This window comes from Globicephala melas, chromosome 9, assembly GCF_963455315.2.
Source record: "Globicephala melas chromosome 9, mGloMel1.2, whole genome shotgun sequence".
Taxonomy (NCBI): domain Eukaryota; kingdom Metazoa; phylum Chordata; class Mammalia; order Artiodactyla; family Delphinidae; genus Globicephala; species Globicephala melas.
The window spans coordinates 27,852,311-27,872,962 of NC_083322.1; the positions used below are offsets into that span (position 1 = coordinate 27,852,311).

At 37.9% G+C, this 20,652-nt stretch overlaps 1 protein-coding gene across 3 annotated transcripts in view; it reads left to right on the forward strand.

Annotated features, from left to right (window-relative positions):
- The window catches only part of CADPS2 (calcium dependent secretion activator 2), a 483,312-nt gene that overhangs the window by 356,044 nt on the left and 106,616 nt on the right, over positions 1 to 20,652 (forward strand). For all 3 annotated transcript variants that reach the window (XM_070046319.1, XM_060305373.2, XM_060305374.2), the window contains exons 15-17: positions 1,500 to 1,563; positions 4,960 to 5,083; positions 7,151 to 7,171. In XM_070046319.1, the coding sequence (XP_069902420.1) occupies positions 1,500 to 1,563; positions 4,960 to 5,083; positions 7,151 to 7,171 (209 nt within the window). The remainder of the gene's footprint in view (positions 1 to 1,499; positions 1,564 to 4,959; positions 5,084 to 7,150; positions 7,172 to 20,652) is intronic.

Consider the following 20,652-nt stretch of genomic DNA (forward strand, 5'->3'; position numbering starts at 1 on the left):
ACTACAAGAACCCAATTTGTGTTTTATTTAAACGTGGATTAAGGTTTATGGTATACAAAATGACTAAAGCTACTTTACTAATTTGCTAATGCTCTCAAAAGCACCACTGTGCAGGAAAAACTCTTATCAAAATAAATTGGCCATGTTTTTTTATGTATGGGCGGGGGGAGGTAGTAGGGGGGGATGCATAGAGGCAAGATTAAGTGAAGAAAAGTTTTAACAGTAAATGGAATGATAAACAGTGCTCTGAAGAAAAACGTGAGGGGCTAGATTTATAAGACACTTATTTGCATTTATCTGACGCGAATGGAAGTTTCGCAAAACTAAAAGCTAATCCGAATATAAATTCGGCTACTGCTTTGTGAGGAGCCCATCTTTCTCTTTCTCTTTAAAATTAGGTCCAGTAAAGTTTCTCTTTAAAATTTGGTCCTGTAAAAGAACGTGAGCTTAAACTATATGTGCTTTTGAGGGAAACCTCTTCAAATCACAGTGTGGAAAAAAAGAATTTCTTTGTAATTACGTCTTAGAAAATACGTCTACTTAGTCCTTGGATAATGGCAAAAGACATGGAAATAAGTAAACTTTTCAAGTTATTAGTTTGAAGATGTCTAAGAGCAAAATGTCAGTCCGCGACAGCCCAGCTGCCTGTGTAGCACTTCATCTTGGGGCTGAGGCAGCGGTCAGGGAGGCTTTGCTGAACCTGGTTGAACAAGCGAGGCGCACCCGCAGGATGAAGTGGCCCTGACATTCTGTACTCTCTAAGTGGAAAGTGACCTGAAGAGGGACCCTCTTGTAAAGAGCAGTAAACCTGTCACCACCATGTGGCAGCTAACTTTTGAGGGGCCTACGCATCCTCCCAGCTCTGACCCTGATTTCAGAATACCTGCCCTCCAGTTGTTGGTGTGTACTAGGAATACATGGGACTAGAAATACTTTGGATAAATGACTGCGGGCAATAGAGCTGCAGAAGGGTTACGTGAGGGGATGGGGAGGTTGGAGAGCTAGACACCAGCAGAGACAGGCAAATGTAAGGACAGGAGGGAGCCGGAACCTTGCTTCTCCTAGAAGTTATGTATGCAGTGTGTGTTTCCATCTTAAATCGCACATAAATATAGGAGGAAATAGGGGGAATCGTTTCATTTTATCATAGAGCTTGAATAACAACACCTTAAACAAGAAATTAGTAGGAAATGCATTTTAAGTCTCTCTTTACTTATAGGACCCTAGAGATTCCTTTTTGATTACTGTATTTTTGTACATGTATCATCGAAACTCGAGAACCTTTTTTATCACAGTTTATACCTTTACTGTTTAAGACATTTGAATCATGGGACTAGGTAAATTTCGGCATTTAAAAATTTCCTGCATGGGTCAATGCCCTTTTAACCACTTTTTACAAATGTTCTCCAATAACACCAAGTTATAGAAGAGGGAATTATTTAGCAGTCTTGGATATTAAATGTTTGACTTTTTTGTTCCTCCTTTTTTTTTTTTTAAAGATACTGTTTTCCCTTTGGACGACCTGAAGGTGCACTGAAAGCTACACTTTCATTACTTGAAAGGGTATGTTTGAACATTACTTTTTAAGTACTATTTGCATTCTCAATGGCTGTGTATTTCAGTGTTGAACTAGGCAGATGGTCCCATTCCTCATGAGTGTGGTGTCACCTGAGTCTGTTGCATTTCATCAGTTTCTCACTTTTTCTTGCTACATTCAAATCCTTCTATATCCTGCTTTTCCTCTCCAAAGCCTTTCTGAAGCCTACCACTGCCATCCTATGCTGAGTTAGGGTTAAAGTTACCATCTTTTTGGTAGTATCCATTTTTCCCACCTCTTTTTTTCCCCTCCTTATTTCAGATAAGTACAATTATCTGTTTTTCAGACTTTACAGTTGTCTTTTATTATCCCCCTGACTTATTTGTACTTCTGTCTGTCATCCCTCATACCTATAAGAGTTTAACATTTAATATTCACAAACATATAATTTCTTTCATTCTAAGTTTATCTCAGAATTTATTTCAGTTCAATTTGTGTTACTTTGAAAGAATTCATGAATTACAGAAATTGATCATTATAGAAGTCATGAAATTATAGAAATATACAAAAAGTAAATAGCAAATAAGGTGTTCTACCCATGCTAGAAATCATTTATTAATGAAAGTCTCTTCTCCACTGCTGTTTTTGTGGTAGATTAAGTGTAAAGGGGGTGGGGTGGGAGGAAGGTCCAAGAGGGAGGGGATATATGTATACAAATTGCTGTTTCACTTCGTTGTACAGCAGAAACTAGTACGACATTGTAAAGCAATTCTACCCCAAACTATACCCCAATAAAAAAAAAAGGGAAGTATCCTTTCACCTGTCTATAAAACTATTCATGTGCTAGTTGGAAGCTAACAGCTTAAGTAATGTGAACAAGTTTTATTCCTTATCTGTATTAAAAAGAATATCTAGGGATCATCTCTATCTCTTGATTTGATTATTCTGGTCCTGATTTGTTGACTTTAAGCACTCGGCTCTTGTTGATTTTTCTGCCCAAGGAATTGCAGATAATATATTATTTATTCGCACCTCTGAAAAGCAAAAAGGGGAGACATTGTTCAGTGATTTAAGGATTTGGGAGAGGAGGGCTAGAACTGATGACTAAAGTGAGATCTTTGGATTATAGATTGGTTTTATCTATATATCCCTGTCTTATCCTTGATTACTGTGAATGGTGTGATAGAAATATTATTGTCATAATTATCTGTTTTATTAGAATTTTTATAATATTAAAAGCTGCATGTAACTCAGGCTTTTCAGAGTTTTCATTTCATCCTATCCATTAAGGTATGATCAATCAGATAAAAATCCTTAAAGGCAGCTTTGCTTTTTGGAACAGCATCCCATCTTGGATACCTAGTACAGCCTCTCTATATGCTGGTTTCCATGGCAGAGCTCCCATCCTCCCCCCGGCAGGGAAGAGTTAGTAACAGAAGAGATGCCCTTGTGCCCCGTACTGACAGGTGGCAGGATGAACAGTGACCTTTATTCCAGTTACAGTAACTAATCATGTCTCTTGCTGAATTGAAAGAGAAATGGTAAGGGCTATTTCTTCATTTTCATGTCTCTGTACTTACTGAAATCTTAGAAAAATAAAATCTACATGTGAATTCTTGATACAAATGGTATCTTGGAAGAACTTGGGGCAGAAACATGAAACAAATTGTGTGTCTCCCTTTTTGGACTTGCTAGCCCTTTATCTGTGCTTCTCCAGGAAAGGGGATTTAGTTTCCCCACACACACTTCAAATGAAGTGTCCAGCTCCTAGATGCTGTGAAATATTGCCTGATTTCAACCCTAGACTCACCTCTGTAATAGATACAGACATTCTAATTTTAACAGCTATTTCTATTATTTGAAAGTTTGGCACCATGGGAAAGCTTAATAGTAAAATTAATCTTAAATTTTAGTAATAATCACCTTAAAAATGATAGTGCCTGTTAATGCTTATATGTTTTTACTCTAAACACAAGGATTTTTCTGGCAATAAAAAGTCTAATGTGCAGTTCTAATTAAAGTGCCAAATATACATCAGTGTTGAAGATTTTTAATGTGAAAATATGAAGAAAAATTTAATTGGTTAGGGGAGGAAATCTTTAAGTGATAAAGTTTGCTGTTTTCAGAAGGAAACCTTGTCCGACAGAATGAAAATATGTTGTCAAGGATCACCAGTGCTAGAATGACTGAATGAATTTGAGATTATAAAATACGTAGTGCAGGGCTTCCCTGGTGGCGCAGTGGTTGAGAGTCCGCCTGCCGATGCAGGGGACACGGGTTCGTGCCCCGGTCCGGGAAGATCCCACATGCCGCGGAGCGGCTGGGCCCGTGAGTCATGGCCGCTGAGCCTGCGCGTCCAGAGCCTGTGCTCTGCAACGGGAGAGGCCACAACAGTGAGAGGCCCGTGTACCACAAAAAAAAAAAAAAAATACGTAGTGCAGAGGCTGATCGAAATAGAATGAAGTAACAAACCATGAAATGGATGTCTTCATGTTCTTTCAATATTTCTTTCAAAGTAAAAGGCTAATAGGATAGTCAGAACACTTACAAAAGTATTGTCTTCTTTATGTTAAGATTTTGCTATACCTGTATATTGTAGAATTTGAATGTAAGCAAAGCACGGAAAGCCACATCAATTATATGGAAAATAGCGTTTGACTAATTGTATAATCAAAACTTACTGTGAGCAGTTTTATCACTAGGAAAGTTTTAAGGAAAATTATCAATGAGTAACTATAAAAGTACTTAAATACATTATATTTTGAATTCTGGATACAATTGTATTTTCCATTTGCCAATAGTAATACTTTTAAGTGAAAAATCCAAAAACACAATTTAGGAACCCAACAGAAAATAATCCGTTTTTTGTTTTTTTTTAAATTTCAGAAAGTTTTCCTTGTGTTTTAACATTTGATACTCCATTCATTTCACTAAGACAAAGAAGTTCCCCCTATCCCCAGCAGATCAAAGTAACTAAAGTATAATTAGTGAGAGTAGTGGTCTTGATTTTTATAAAGCCCATAAATGATGCTTATTTTAATGGAATTTATGTTTTCATATATATTGCTCAAAAGATTTAAAGCTTTTAAATCAGGGGTATGCAAGGTAAACTTTATTACAAAGTATCCTAAGGACTGTAATCCTCCTTTGAAACAGCTGCTCTAGTGGCGTTGTGGGTCCCTGGAGGAAAAGTGACAGTCACACTGAATGGTGGCTTGGGCAAGGGAGGTTTTGATGTGCCTAAATGATGCTTAGACAGGCGGAGCCAAGACTGGGAGAAATTACTTCCGGGTTGTGGAGTGCTGACTCATCACCTCCCCCAGTGTTACCTAGGACCCCTTCCTACCAATAGGTCTAGGGCAATTTGTGTACTTGTGTTTTAATATGTTATGCCGTCTCTCTCTCTCTCTCTCTCTCTCTAGGTTTTAATGAAAGATATTGCCACTCCCATACCAGCGGAAGAGGTGAAAAAAGTGGTCAGAAAATGTCTTGAGAGAGCTGCCTTGATCAATTACACGAGACTCACAGAATATGCCAAGATAGAAGGTCAGTGCAGTGAGCAATTGCCGAAATGGCAGTGAGAGCCAACATTGCCTATTAACTGCATTTTCTGTGAGAAGTCCTTTCCTTTCTTGAACAAACCTGTGCCATGGCAAAGGGAAATGTCTCATTAAAATCTCAGCTGGTGAACTGAAGAGCTTTTTCCTATTCATTGCCTTAATATGCCTCCTGGGACTCTGCTTGAATGAAAGACCCAGGATTCATGCTTAAGTTGTCCTTTGTTCTTACTTTGAGTTTTGAAGAAACCAAAACGTGTTTTCATGGGTTGTATTTTTTGACATTACAGTATGTCTAACATTTAAACTATGGGCAGTGTATTCTTTCCTGATCAGTAACAGTGTAGTATTATTTTATTTTATTTTTGGTTCTGCAGCATCTCTCAGAGAAAGCGGAAACTTGTTGATTGTCGTGAGGGCTGAAATAAACTGATAGAATTTCCTGCAACTTTTAATTGCTTACAGTATATTGAGGCATTTGTAAGATTAGCTCTCTTGAGAGGACTGTGCAGTTTTTCCCTTTCTTCAGGTTTTATTCATTAAGGATAATTATTTTATTCATTTAAGGTTTAAGATAACTTAGAAATACATAGATTGAAATTTGTGGCAAAGTCACACAATCAGCTTTTATCTGACAATCCTTTGACTGATATAATTAAAAGTAATAGAAATGACCTCAGGTTCTTTAATTATCATAAAACTAGCTTGTGTAATACATGTAGCATTAACTTAGGGAGGAAAAAAGTTTATAGTGTTAAATACTTATCTCTAAAAATAAAAAGTAAATCATCTGTTAGAAAAAATTTAGTAACTTTTAATATAAAATTGTATTTAATGAATTATAAATTTATTAATTAGTTGATACTGTGATAGATTCATCAAAATTGGGACAATGAAAAAGATGATTATAATTGGCTGTGTTATATCCTTTTTTCTCTCCAAATCTGATCAAGCTTTCTAACAAGCACGTGATAGCCAGCCTCCTGAGTGATTAACAAAAAAGCCATCCCATCACTATAGCAACCAATATTATATCACGAGAGGAACAACATGCAACCTCCTTAGATACCAGTTTAACATCATTAATTATGATATCATGTTGTCTTAAAGCAGAAGCAGTGAATATTAGGTCATTTGGGGAAAGTGGAAGATAAACAGATTGGTTTTCACGTTTTGAATACTCCTTCAAACAATTTTCATGTTTTGGGAATATTGGGTATTGTGAACATGGATTGAAAGAATTGATATAAAAATAGACATATGAAAACCTTTCAACTCTGGCAAAGAGAAAAAATTGTAGGCAACCTGAGTAAACACAATATCGTTTTATCTAAATATTATGAATGCGCTCCAAAAAACTATGAGAATCCTTTTGGTCTTAACTATTTTAGTTATTTTTGACCATTACCTTATCCAACAATACTGAAAAGATATGCAGTATACTTTTTGTTTTATCTCTGTATTTATTTTCTAGCTGTAGAATCCATTTTAATATGGACAAATGAAGAACTTTCTTTTATTTGTACACAGCCATGGGCTCCTCTCGTTAATCAGCTAGATAAACACGTTAACAGTGGTGATCAGAAAGGAATAGTTATTCTTCTGGATCACACACAAAAACAAGTCTGTGTTAGAGAAAAGCCTAAAAGAGGACCCAATGGAGAGTGAGCAGGGAACTCTCCCACCTCTGCCTTTCTGGAGTCACCCCCTCTCTTATCTCGAGTCCAGTGTGAGAACATTCTAGAAAAAGGATCCTAGACATCTAGTCAGGTAGGACTGCTGAGCAGTCTCTTTTCAAAAAAAAAATAAAATGCATACTTACTAGGTAAGAAAAGCTTTTATCCTTTTCATTTTCTCCCTTCTCCCCCTTTTTTTGTATCTTAAAAAATAAGGTGCTTTGTTTTATGCTCAGGCTCAGACCAAGACCAAAGTCGACTTTAAGTTAGAAATAGGAAATGGGCTACTTTTCTTTGCTTGACTGGTCTTTTACGTTACGTGAGTGAGCAACACGTGTAGAGTTTGTTTTTCTCCTAAATTCTCTTCTCTTGTGTTTTAGGCCCAGCAGAAAAGGAAACAGGTAATTAATGTTTGTACATGCATGTGTCATTATTTCTAATGTGGCGGTGTTGTGTTTTGATATGGATGAATAGCTCTTTCCTTTTCAGGGCTCCTGTTAGATCACTTTGACTAAGATACTGAAAAGACTTTGATTTTATTGGAACTGTTGCTAATGCTTTGTATGGAAAATATAGGCCATTTATCTCTACAAAAGTTCAGCAGTGTTTTTTTGATATGAATTCAAAGCAAAACACCTGAGGCTGTATTAATGTTATGCATTAGGTTTTAACCACGTACACTAATCTTATTTGGAAGCTGTTGCCAATATTTGAAGGACTCTTAGAACTAGAAAAGAGGACCATCTTTCTTTTATCACTCCTGGAAGATAACCTGAGAGTAAAAATGCATAAATGCTATTAAGTAAAAAGTAAGCAGCTCTTAACTTTGAAAGTTGTTAATCATAGTAATGAGCAGAGGTTATAAAATCCCATTCTCAAGAAATTGCTAGGAAAGAGTTCTTCTCTGGGTCTCTGAGATTTTAAAGATTTTGTTACTTTTGTGTGTGTGTGCGCGCACGCCACTTATCACGGTTGTAATTAATGTATGTATGTATTTATTTTTGTCTGCGTTGGGTCTTCCTTGCGGCGCACAGGCTTTCTCTAGTTGTGGCGAGCGGGGGCTACTCTTCCTTGCGGTGCGCGGGCTTCTCATTGCGGTGGCTTCTCGTTGCGGAGCACGGGCTCTAGGCGTGCAGGCTTCAGTAGTTGTGGCTCACAGGCTCTAGAGTGCAGGCTCAGTAGTTGTGACGCATGGGCTTAGTTGCTCCGCGGCGTGTGGGATCCTCCCGGACCTGGGCTCGAACACGCATCCCCTGCATTGGCAGGCGGATTCTTAACCACTGCACCACCAGGGAAGTCCCACAGTTGTAATTAATTTAATTAATGGGCCATTATGTATTCATCCTGTCCATCTCCGCTTCAGCCTCTTGCAGGCAGGGTCTCTACTGAACTTGTTCACTGTTGTATCTCCAGCACCCAGCACTGTGCCCATGACACAAAGTAGGTACTTAGTAGTTGGAAAGAGACAAGAGGTCCATGAGTTAAGTTCCATTTGAAATCAGTGGCATGAGAGACAAGTGATGAACCTTTCTAATCTGAGTTTTCTCATCTTAGTCAAATTTTGCATGCAGTCTTATGGACAAGTTGTTTGGGTTGTTTTTAACTGAAGTTTTCCATTAAGGATGCTATTTCTTTTTTCCGACCTTCACTTCTTTCCCAGTATTTGACCTCAAAAAGTGTCAGGAACAAAACACTCAGAGCCAGGAAAAGGGGAAAGAACACACCTACAATGATCGCTGAAGTGCACTTTAGAAAAGATGAATTGGAAAAAAATATTACCATCCCCTCTTATGACAGCCCGCTGTGATAGCAGCAGCCCCATGATCTTTAACAAACTTTTTCAAAACCTCGTATAGCATCTTATCTCCCGCATTTCTGTTGTAAAAATAGTTTTTATATAACTTTCAGACAAGAAGTCTAAGGTTGTTAGTGGTTTTCCCACTTGCCATAGAGTAAATAAGTCAGCCAGCTGGGACTGGAGTCAGGTGTCCTGATCCCCAGCCTACAGAGACTACACTCCTGTCCCTGTGAAATAGGAAGGGGCCACCATATGCCATGACGAGGATGGAGCAGAGGCAGTTGCCCTGCTTGTGACAGTTGCTGTCCGCTGTGTACAGCACTTCCAACCAGATGAAAGGCTTCCCTTCACTTGTGTTTAACACCGTACCATGGCTCAACTGTCTAGGCTGCAGACTCTGGGAAAAATACTTTTTAAAAGTCAAATGCTTGTATAGAAAAGAGAAAAAAATCAGTATAGCCTCAGTAATTTAAGTGAATCGAAGGGAAAGCTACCCTCCATTGAAGACTTCTGAAGTAACAGAAGAGAGGTTTTTAAGAAATGTAGTTACATTCCTTTAGTTGTATTTGGTTGCCAGTTAACAGGGTTACCTAGTAAATGTTCTTGGAGGTGGTTTTAAAAGTGAGTAAAAATTAGAATATCAATTGCATGTGTAAGAGCTTAAATGCTTGATAAGACTTTGAAACAGTACTCTCTTGAGCATTATAATCATTATCCCCCGTTAGTTTGTTCCACATAGAGAAGAGGAAAATTTGGCTCAAGGTTTGTCATCATGTTGTCTTCTGTTGACCTGCCTGTTGCCCCAGAGGTTTTTCATTTACACTGCTTCAGTAGTTCCTTAAACAACTCTTCGAAACAGATATTTTACAGAAGAGGTAACTAAGACTTCAGAAAAAGGCGGTAACTGGCACAAGGTTGTGCTGCTATTAAAATTCAGCAGACCTGAGATTCGCACCCATGTTCCTCGGACACCAGAGGGCTCCTCTCCCCCTGGCTGCCCTGCCTCCAAGGCTGTCTGATCCAAAGTCATGGCATTTTCTGATAAACCCCTCACACACATCACAAAAGCCAAGGGTTAATATTGGTAGCATCTCTTTTTCCAAAAATAATATTTATTTAATAATAGGAGCAAACACTTACATGCCAGGCACTATTGTAAGCACTTTACATGTATCTGTTTATTCTTTACAACAAGCCTTTACAGTAAATACTACTATTATTATTCCTTTTTTAGTAAACCAAAGCAGAGAGGTTATTATCTACCAGCCAGTCTCTGGTCACATAGCTAGTAAGTGGGAGATTAGAACCCACTGTCTACCTATTAAGATATCTTCTTATTTTCCTATGTCTTCCTTCCTCTCCATTCTTGGCAAGCTTGCATAGTTCAATTTGCACTCAGTTAAAATTCACGGACATTTAAAAAGGAGTCTGGAACAGTACTGCACATAGAAATATGATGAAAGCCATATATGTAACTTGAAAAAGAATTATAGTCACATTAAAGAGGTAAAAAGAAATAGGTGGAATTAATTTTATGCATATAGCTTATTTAACCCAATATACCCAAAATATCATCATTTTAAAATGTATTCAGTATACACAACTATTGAGATATTTTACATTATTTTTTTCCTATGTCTTTGAAATCCAATGGGCATCTCCCTCTCCCAGCACATCTCCATTAGAAGTAGCCCCGTTTCAAGTACTCATCCACCACATGTGGCTAGTGGCTGCTGAATTGGACAACACAGGTGTCTGGTTGGAAGGCTAAGAGCTGAACTCCAGAAACTGACTCTTTTTATTTTCCTGGACACATGTTAAGTGTCGGGTGTTGAACGTGATTAAAATGTGCAGCCTCCCCAACCCCGAATGTCTCTTCCCTTTCCCTGCTTTATTTTTCTCCATAGCCCATTTGATCTAACACACAAGATAGTTCTTTCACCCAGCTATTGTCCTAGAATGTTAGCCCCACAAGGGCAGGGCTTATGTATTTCAAAACTGCTGTATCTCCAGTGCCAAGAAAAGTGCCTGGTGCGGTGTTACTCGATAAGTACTTCATTGAATAAACGATTGAGTTAATGGCCCAGAGAGTGATCAGGCTCTTTACAGCAGAGAGAACATCTGTAAGCTGGCAGGTTGGCTTGCAAAAGATCATTCAAACCAATCACTGAATAATTAACAATATAGAGCAAAAACTAACCGCTAAAAAATAACAAGGTTGGAACAATTAAACCAGAATTTCATGCCCTTTACAATGGTGTAGCGTGGGAGTGAGGAGGCACTAACTCTGGATGACAGACGCCAGAAGTTATAGACAGCAGCTGTATTAATAATAGTTAAGAATCTAACCTGTTTCAGTTGTTTCTGTAATTCAGCGTGTTGCTCAGTTTGACTCATAGTTCTTGTCTATCCTTGGGAATTCTTCAGATTCTCCACTGGCAGCACAAATTTGCAGAATAAAGGAATTTTACAACTCTGTAATAGATGAAATAAAACAGATGACCTCTCTCTAAATGCCTTCTTTCCTTCTTGGGAATTATTCACATGTGTTTTATGAGAACAGATAGTCCATTTTAAGAACTTGAAACTTTTAGAAAGCAATTTTTTTTTTTTAATTTTAAGCAAAGTTTGAGATTTACACTGTTGTGAAATCAGCTACTTTTCTTCTTTGGTTTAATTTTATCCCTAACTTTTTATGTAATAGTAAGATTATTTTTATTTATAATCCAAGGTTCAAAATGATACTGAAACTTTATGTTTCTCATTGTATTTTTCTTAAATCACATACCTTGTTGATGCAGATTAGCTGTTACTTTTAAAGAAGAATCCATTCTTTAATTCACGGAATTTTTTATGGACAAGAATAACTCTAAAACATCTAATAACAGTCCCTGTCTTCTCCTGAAAACTACATAACATATTGTGACTTCCGATAAAAGAGGGAGACCACTCCTTAGAGCTTGCCTTGACCTGAGATCTTTTATGTAAATTTGGTACCTAAGCTTCTTGTGAATCTCGAAACGTGGAGGTGCCCTAAACAAAAGGTAGCATGGAATGAACAGGCAGAGGCTTTGTGCAGTGATGATCTCTCTGGGCCCGCTGGTTGCCAGGTTCCCAGGTCTAACCCCCAGTGCTTTCATTTTCAAAGTCTCAGTTGAACAGAACAGAGATGCTTTCCCAGAGGGCCACGCTGCTTGCTTGCTTCGAGTGGAGAAGTTGCACTGTGGCCATCCTTACGTCATTAGGATGTGTTTGCCATCTGGGTGGCATTTTAAGTTAGCACTTCATTGTCAGAGTGTAGCGATAAATAATAAATAAGTGAAATCTGTTCTACTGAAGGACGTGTGTGCACAGAAATGAGTGTATAAACCGCACAGTTGATGAAAATGCTTTTTGTTAATGAATAATTTCATATTAATATTTCTAGGATAACTTAGCAGGGTACTCTCATAAAAGTTTTTTGAGTTTCCTTATAAATTTGATTCTTAAATGTTTTGAGTATTATATGTTACCATGAATTCAGGCTACAATGCCTAAGTAATAGACCTGAAATTTTGCACTCCCATAGCACTGGCAACACTTTGCAGGAGGTAATTTGTATACTAAAAGAAACAGGGCCCTCACCTTAGAAATGATAAAACAAAATTAAAAAACTGAAGAATTTCTGTCCAGCCTATTTGGACAGTGTGGCTTGGACTCTGGGACTTAGGCCTGAAAGTAAAACCTCTGTGACCATTTCTGCTTCGGATGATTTCACCTGATGATTTAGGGACAAATTGATAGATACGATTTCCGGCTCTAAAACAAAGAGAATGACCTATTGTCTTTTTATTTAAAATATTTGAGAACATCATATAAATCTGTAAAGTTTTTTCTTTTTTTAGTTTGTAAGGCAGTATGTGCATATACAGTAAAAACTCATTGCTTGAGCTACCCTGACTTAGCATCTGTGATTACCTGGATAGGATCAAATTAAAATTTATTTTTGCACTATATACAAAGAAAAGCTGTGAGTATTTTTCAGATGGTCAATGAACTATTTAAGTTACCTAAGAAGATAATTGTTTTCTGATAACCATAAATTACTTTGATTCTATCACCGAGTATGATACAATTGAAATGCTAATTTTAAACTTTTTTTCAGCATGTTCTTCTCAATATATTGAATAAGATGTCTTTCACATCTCCTTGCCACACCATTAGCCTTATTCTATATAATGTGTGTGCCAGAAAGTATTAAAACCATATTCTCTTTTAAGTACTACGTAAGTAGTATGAATTCACTTTGGCTATTTCCACATCCGATCTGGAAGAATGAGGATTTCTGGTACATTTGCCCCAACTTCTCTCCCACCAACTCGCTAGCCCCTCAAGATAAGAACCCTGCACTATATAATTTGTGTTCTTGTCAATTAGTCAGCTCATGACAACGTTGACAGATTCATCCCCATGTATCCAAAGCTGGTTTGGGAATATAACAAGCAGGAGTTGCAGGGATTATTGATTAGAAAAGGCAAGGAAAGGCGTGATTTGCTTATGTCTGACAGAGCTTTCAAGCTCTGTATGTACCTTCTGTCAGCTTAGGACAGAGGACAAGAGTGTGGTGCAGTTGCTCAGTAGCTCTCAGAACACTCAGGTCACTAACCAACTAAGTGAAAAGTCAAATGAAGAGACGAGGTGCACCCTTGTACACCAGTGGCAACCCGATGGCAGTGCTTTCAGCACTCCTGGGACCTCTGCACCCACTGTTTACCCACAGCTTTAGTGACCAAAGGACGAGGGTTCTGTCAACTCCAAAGCATGGAGACATTTAAAGACACTTAGGTCTCTCTCCTCTAAAATTAGTTCTGGGTCTGCATTCCTCTAACATCCTTTGCTGACTGATCTTCGTTTGATTCTGGAAAGCGTTAGTATGTGTTACTCTGTCTAAAACAACTGCTGGCCTTCTGTCCTGCTGCCCTCTGCTTTTGGCTTTCTGTCCCTTATACTGGGGTTAATATTACCAGTGCCAAGTGATTTGTAATGCCATGAGATCGTTTGCGACCCAAATGAGCAGAACTTTTCCTTGATCCACAGTCTCTTTGTCAATGAGTCATCCATCATTTCTCTCCATTTTTATGTCATTCTATTTTGAGTGTGAATTACAATAGATAAGGACGACCTCAATCAGAGACAGTTGTAGCTAATTCCACATATAAAAAAAATGAAAACTTGATTCAATCTTGAACAGTGTTCTCCTTCCGGATCAGGCTATAATAGGAACTTGAGCTTAAGTTTAAATGACACCTAAGTTAAAGGTTATTTAAGGGCAGACCCTTCCTTTCAATCTTGTGAAGTGCATAGTAAGCCTCAGCTTTCCAGCTCTGTACCTCCCAACTTCCTGTTATTTATACTCACCTGTGTCTTCTCTTCTGCATCATCAGGGGATGAGGTATCTTCCTCTTCAAGGCCAACGTGTCCACCTATCATGTTGACCCCAATTCCACTTACCTCTTTCCGGATGTATTTTACTGCATTATATATCTCTTCTTTCTCCTGTGGCTTGTACCTCTGTCTTCTTTTACATGTTTCCCTTCCATTTATAATCATGGTATCTCCCTAAATAATGCCTTATCTTGAGCTCTACACCTCCTTTCAGCTGCCATCCAAAAAGCAGGCTGTACTCTCACCTTCGTTGTACTCACCTTCACTCCACTTCGCCCAAAGAAGTTTGGCTTCCAATCTCACCAGTCTGTCCCGTGGGGAGTTAGTTACACTAGCCTGGAGCATGGCTGGTCAGAAGGAGAGCGGAAGGGAGGAAAACTGTTAAATTCTGCTCCTGCCTCCCCACTACATTGCCTTGAGATGTCCAACTCCTTATCTTTTGTCATTGGAATTGGTAGCAGTAGGTCAGGTGGTGTCTGTGGTATTATCAAAACAGGGCCTCAGCTGTGCTGCAGTGAGATGTTGATGAAGATAGGAAAGGGCTGAGCCACACCTGCTCATCCCTTCACTCCTCTACATCCAAACCCTGTAGCCTGGTGAATTACAGGACTGTTGACCAAGTGCTGTTGCTTTGAATCTAACAAATTAATGGTGAATCCCTGTCCACAGGAGTTGTCTAATGACTTAGTAGGAAAAGGAAATTATCAGTGTTGGTTCTGTGTTGCCTGGAACTCTCTGCTCCAAAGCTTAAGCTTCTGTCTTTTCGAAGTCCCTGCAAAGGACACAAGCCTGCCCATCATCCCATTCTTTGTACCTCCAAATGATCGTGAGCTCTCAAACTAAAATTACTAGACTCCTAAGGAGTGCAGCTCTTAGTAAAGACGATAGGTGATATGTACCACCTGGAACTGATGGAGCAAGAATTTAAATTGAGCATAATACTCTCAAGGTGATACAGGAGGATGCTAGCTTGTCCCTTCTTGATGCAGGGACAAGAAGTCATGAAGAACCAAGTGAAATATTGGGTATGAAAATAATATGGTTGTAAGAAAAACAGGATACAGGATGAATATAGCTGAAGAACTTGATAGTGACCTAGGAGATCAGAATGGGGGCTGCAGGGAAGGAGAAATAAGTAGACAATACAAAAGGAAAGCTAAGTGATATGGAGAATAGAAATAGAGTAAGACAGACTTCCATCAGACTGGTTAAGAAAAAGATGCAGATAAATATAGTATGAAAGAGAAAAAGTAACTAGAGACACAAAACAAAATAATAGAGTATTGTGAACCAATACAAAATTGAAAGTCTCAAAAAACTGTATATTGGTAAAGTCAGCACAAAAAACAAAACTCAAGTAGGCCAATAAATTTTAAAGAAATTGAAATAGTTGTCAAAGATCTCCCATCCCCAAATTCCTAGACCCAGTTGTTTTAGGAGGTAAGTTCTACCAAACTTTTAAGGAACAAATAATTCCTATCCAAAATAGGTTCAGTAAAATGGGAAGTGAGGGGAGTTCATTTCATAAAGCAGGTATAATCATGATTCCCAAACCTGATCAAGACAATAGAATAAGAGAGAAATAGGGCTTCCCTGGCGGCACAGTGGTTAAGAATCCGCCTGCCAATGCAGGGGACATGGGTTCAAGCCCTGGTCCGGGAAAATCCCACGTGCCACGGGGCAACTAAGCCTGCAGGCCACAACTACTGAGCCTGTGTGCCACACTACTGAAGCCCACGTGCCTAGAGCCTGTGCTCTGCAACAAGAGAAGCCACCGCAGTGAAAAGCCTGTGTGCCGCAACAAAGAGTAGCCCCTGCTCGGTGCAACTAGAGAAAGCCCACGCGCAGCAACGAAGACCCAACGCAGCCAAAAATAAGTAAAATTTTTAAAAAAGAATTATTATAGGTCCATTTCCTTATAAGCATCTATGCAAAGTTCCTAGATATGATATTAGCTCACAAAATCCAACAGTGTATTTGTAAAATAATATATCATAGTCAATGGGATTTGTTCCAAGAATATAAAAGTGATTCAACATCAAAAAACTAAAAAACTTAAAGATCAAATGATCTCAATAGATTTTTTTTTTTTTTTTTTTTTTTTGCGGTACGCGGGCCTCTCACTGTTGTGGCCTCTCCCATTGCGGAGCACAGGCTCCAGACGCGCAGGCTCAGCGGCCATGGCTCACGGGCCCAGCCGCTCCGTGGCATGTGGGATCACGGGGCACGAACCCGTGTCCCCTGCATCGGCAGGCAGACTCTCAACCACTGCGCCACCAGGGAAGCCCCTCAATAGATATTTTTAAAAGGGTGAAACAGTTTAACACTTAGCCATAAAATAAAAAAAAAAAATAGACTGTTAGCCTAGATAGACTTCCTTAGCTTTATAAAATCCATATAGGAAAAGACCTACAGTGAATATTTAATGAGGAAAGTTTAAAGGCATTCTCTAGGATTAGGAACAAGACAAGTACATAAACTTTCATTTTTCACAGTACTGAGAGTCTCAGACTCTACATAAAATGAATGAAAAAAAGGTGAATCAAAAGAGTGGAAAGAGAGGAGATAAAACCATCATTGTTTGCAGATGAAATGATCATCTCCCTAGAATATTCTACAGGATCTAAATAGAGCCTATTAGATACAAAAGTTCAGCAAGGTTGTAAAGCCAGCCTGTTAAAATCAATAGCCTTTCTCTACATCAGAGGTCCACAAACTTTTTAGTTTCAGGACCCATCACACTCTTAAAAATTAACACAGATCCCAAAGAGCTTTTGTTTATGTAGGTTATATCTACCAATATTTACCATACTAGAAATAAATTTATAAAATGTCATTGTTTAAAAATAAATATAAACTCATTACTTGTCAACATAAAACATTTTTATGAAAGAAAAAATTTCCAAAACAAACAAAAAACTATGTAGTGAGAAGTTTACAGTGTTTTACCTTTTCGTACATCTCTTTAATGGCTTCCCTAATAGCAAACAACTAGATTCTCATACCTGCTCTGCATTCAGTCTATTGCAATATATTATTTTGGTTAAGACACGAAAAACAAATCTGGGCTTATATGTAGTTGAAAAGGGAGGAATATTTTAGAAAACTTTTCAGATAATTGTGGGTTTTCTTCTTTGATATTATACCAAAACTTGGCAACTGGAAGTTCGTTACAGTTTAATTGAAATGTGAAGTCTGAAAGTACATCAATGAACTTTTCATGCTATTACATTAAATTCCACTGGTTTATCATGTATTTTGAATACATCTTTCACCGTGCATAATTTTTAACATTATGTATTGATTATTTGAAAAATATGCAGTGAATTGCAATCTTCTTAATGTTAACAAATATTATGTAATATCAAAAAAATCACCCTTGTGAATATCACCCCGACTCATCAGAAGAGTCTTAAAGTATTAGGAAGCTGTCAAGCTCCTGACAGATACAAGTTTTCTAAAATTCTACTTTTCCTTAAAAGCTCCCGTTTTATCATTGGCAACAAATACTATCTATTGTTTCCTTAAAGTGAGAGGTTTACTTCATTTTTCAGAAAGTGTCTACCAAACTTCCAAGTCTGAATAACCATACTTTGCCAGTAGTCAAGTGGTTCTCTGTGAAAGAAAACAAAAAGCAATTAGCTCAGCCCTGGACTCAAACAGTCACACAAACAATTTTCCTTGAGATAGTCATCATACTTCAGTACACAAAAGTGCTTTATGCAAATTTCTCATTTTGTCACAGATGATACTTTTTTAAATGTATACTCAAGCGTAGAGATTCAATGAAATTAATAATTTTTTACTCTTTCCTCAAGGACATTCTTATGTAAAACTAGCTGTTTTTCTTGAGTGAATGGTGATAAAGAATACGTGATGAGTATAATTTAGCACCATAACCTTGATTCATGCTGAGGTAACAGTTTTGCCCACTAGTGCTTTTGCATCATTACTGTAAATGTCAACAGAATTTAAAAGGCAAAACATCTTATTATGAAAGTACTTTTGACTATGCAGGCCCCCAAAAGGTCTTAGGGATCCACAGTGGTCCATGGACCACACTCAGAAACACTATTCTGCACCATCATTCAACTAGATAGACAGATAGATAGATAAATAGATAGATAAGGTACCTTTCATAGTAACCACCAAACTATAAGGCATCCAAGAGTTAACTTCACCAGATTATACAAAACTTCCTAGACCTCTATAAAAAAAATTTTGAAATTCAAATAAAGATCACAGAGAGTAATGTAAATAGATGTAGAGGCAGTTCATGCCCTTAAGAGAGATGACTTAATAATATATAAACTCTCCCCCCAAATTAATCTATAAAATCACTGCAATGTCCATCAGAATTCCAGGGTTTTTTTTTTTTAATTTGATAAAGTTACTTCAAAATTTAAGTAAAAGAATAAAGGATACTGGAAAACTATATCACCTTAAGGAAAAAATAAAACAGTGTGGAGATTTGCCTTGCCAGATACTAAGACAAATTACAAAGCCATCACCAAAGCCCAGGATCAGGCAGATACTCAGAAGAGGAATGCAGAGACAGAGTCATGTATAAATGGGAGACTGATATGCTTCATCGAGAATAAAGTGGGACCACAAATCAGTATGGAAGGATGGGCTGTTTCAGAGATGTTAGAAAGAAGGGCTCACTAAATGGATTAAGATAAACTGAAGCCCTCTCTGATAAAAACGTGGTCTCCAGAGAGACCTCAAAGTGTTGAAGAAAACATCTATCACTATAAATGCATCATTACTCTTTATTGTAACTATCTTCAACTAATATTTTTACCTTTTCACATCCTCAGTTTTCTAAGTGTCCAATTTACTTACTTCATTTTCTACATAGAATTGTCAACCAACCATTTATGCTTGAAAAAAATACTTCACACTCTGAAATGAAAGCTCCATGAACCACATTGACTCTCAGAGTTTCAGAAGAAGATGTAAAATAATGAGGTAAATGCACAAGGTATTGTATCAGGAGTGCTTACTTAATTAAGTATATCCCAGATTCCTCAGGATCTGGAAAAATTATATTCTTCCAAAAGCTTCTCTGGTGTGAACATTTGCCTTCTGCAAAAATTCTTAAAACATAAGCACCTCCTGAGAAAACCAAACGTTTATGTAGTATCTCTTTCAGTTTGTTCCTTACTGAGAACTGTTCCCTCAGCCATGATCTGTAACACTCTGAACAGCTCTCGCTAGAATCCTATCTCCTTCCTCTGAAGATGCATGGAAATCTCATTACAAGTGTTCAACACCTGTTTCCTAAAAGGTCTCAGAAATGATGTCAGGTTATTCAGCTCACTTGACAGTGTGTCATGTATTTTTTGTGTTTTTGTTTTATTTTTACTTTTATATGGAATGTGATTCACAGATAAATGCAGTCTTGAAATAGCAAGCTTTCCTCCTTTCATGAGCAATTCTGTAGAATTTATCATTCTCTAAATCCAGGGTTTGAAACCAACTGATTGATGACCCTCTTATTTATTTACTAACACATGTCAACAGGTAACCAAGTGACATGCAGCAGTGTGGCTTCTGCAGCACCTTGTTAATCCGAGTAGTTTAGATGTATTAAAAAGTCTTTTCACTTGGACAAAACGAGAGTAATGCAAACTGACAGATTTCACCTCTTTATTTCTCAACAGAGTTTGTAAGTACTCAAAGCCTAGACAGATGACTAGTTTGGGAAATTAGGGAGATTTCTTATAGACCAGAGCGAAGTGGACGTAGAGCTTCAAGCACTCAATTTAAAGACATAATTGAATAATTTGTAATGCCGGATTTTTTTCAAAAGGGAAACCTATAAAATATCCCTGAGGCATCATCGGTGCATACACACACATTCACAGTGGCAGGCAGACCCACGATGTTCAAACCAACCATAGAAATACTCAGGAAGTCACCAAGCCCAACCCTACTCTCTACACTTGGTCTTTACACTTGTCCAGCTAGGAGACTTTCTCCAAATCTTGGCATCAAATACTTTATCACCATTAATGCATGAGGTGGCTGCCCTAACAGATCTTGATTATGTGTCAAAGGAATCAAAGACATATGTACAGACGTCAAGATCTTTTGACTAATTTCTTAGCACCCAAGGCTACAAATCTTCAAATTATCTCTTTCATATTGTAGTTGCTGTGTCTGGGAAACTTCTCGTTTCTTCTCCTTCAGCTTGCTACCCAGCTGGCAAGCCTCTGGAGTGCCTTTCCCCTTAATCACTGCTCATTCCTGAACAAACCGTCTTCACCTCCATTGCCTCACTGGATCCTGCTTGCCTAACCCCCACTGTTCACAGGCAGACTTTCTCCCTGAGAATGGAAAAAAGAGCATAAGTGGCAGGAGAAGTATAAGTGTGGAGGTGTAAGGGTATTATTCCCTTTCTGTGGGAATGTAACAAACGACTATGGACAGGCTGCTTGTTTCAGGTAAATGTAATTAGAAGACAAGAAGATCTAGGCATGAAATTTAAGACGCTATAGGCTTTAATTATATGATAATTTAGTATTGGCATGGCATAATTGAGATTATTCTGATGGTTTTCAATTTCTGAATCTGAATTATATTGGGGAGAAGTAAATACAGTATATATATATATGAAGAGCAATAAACCAGGGAAGGGACCATTTCTCAGTTTCA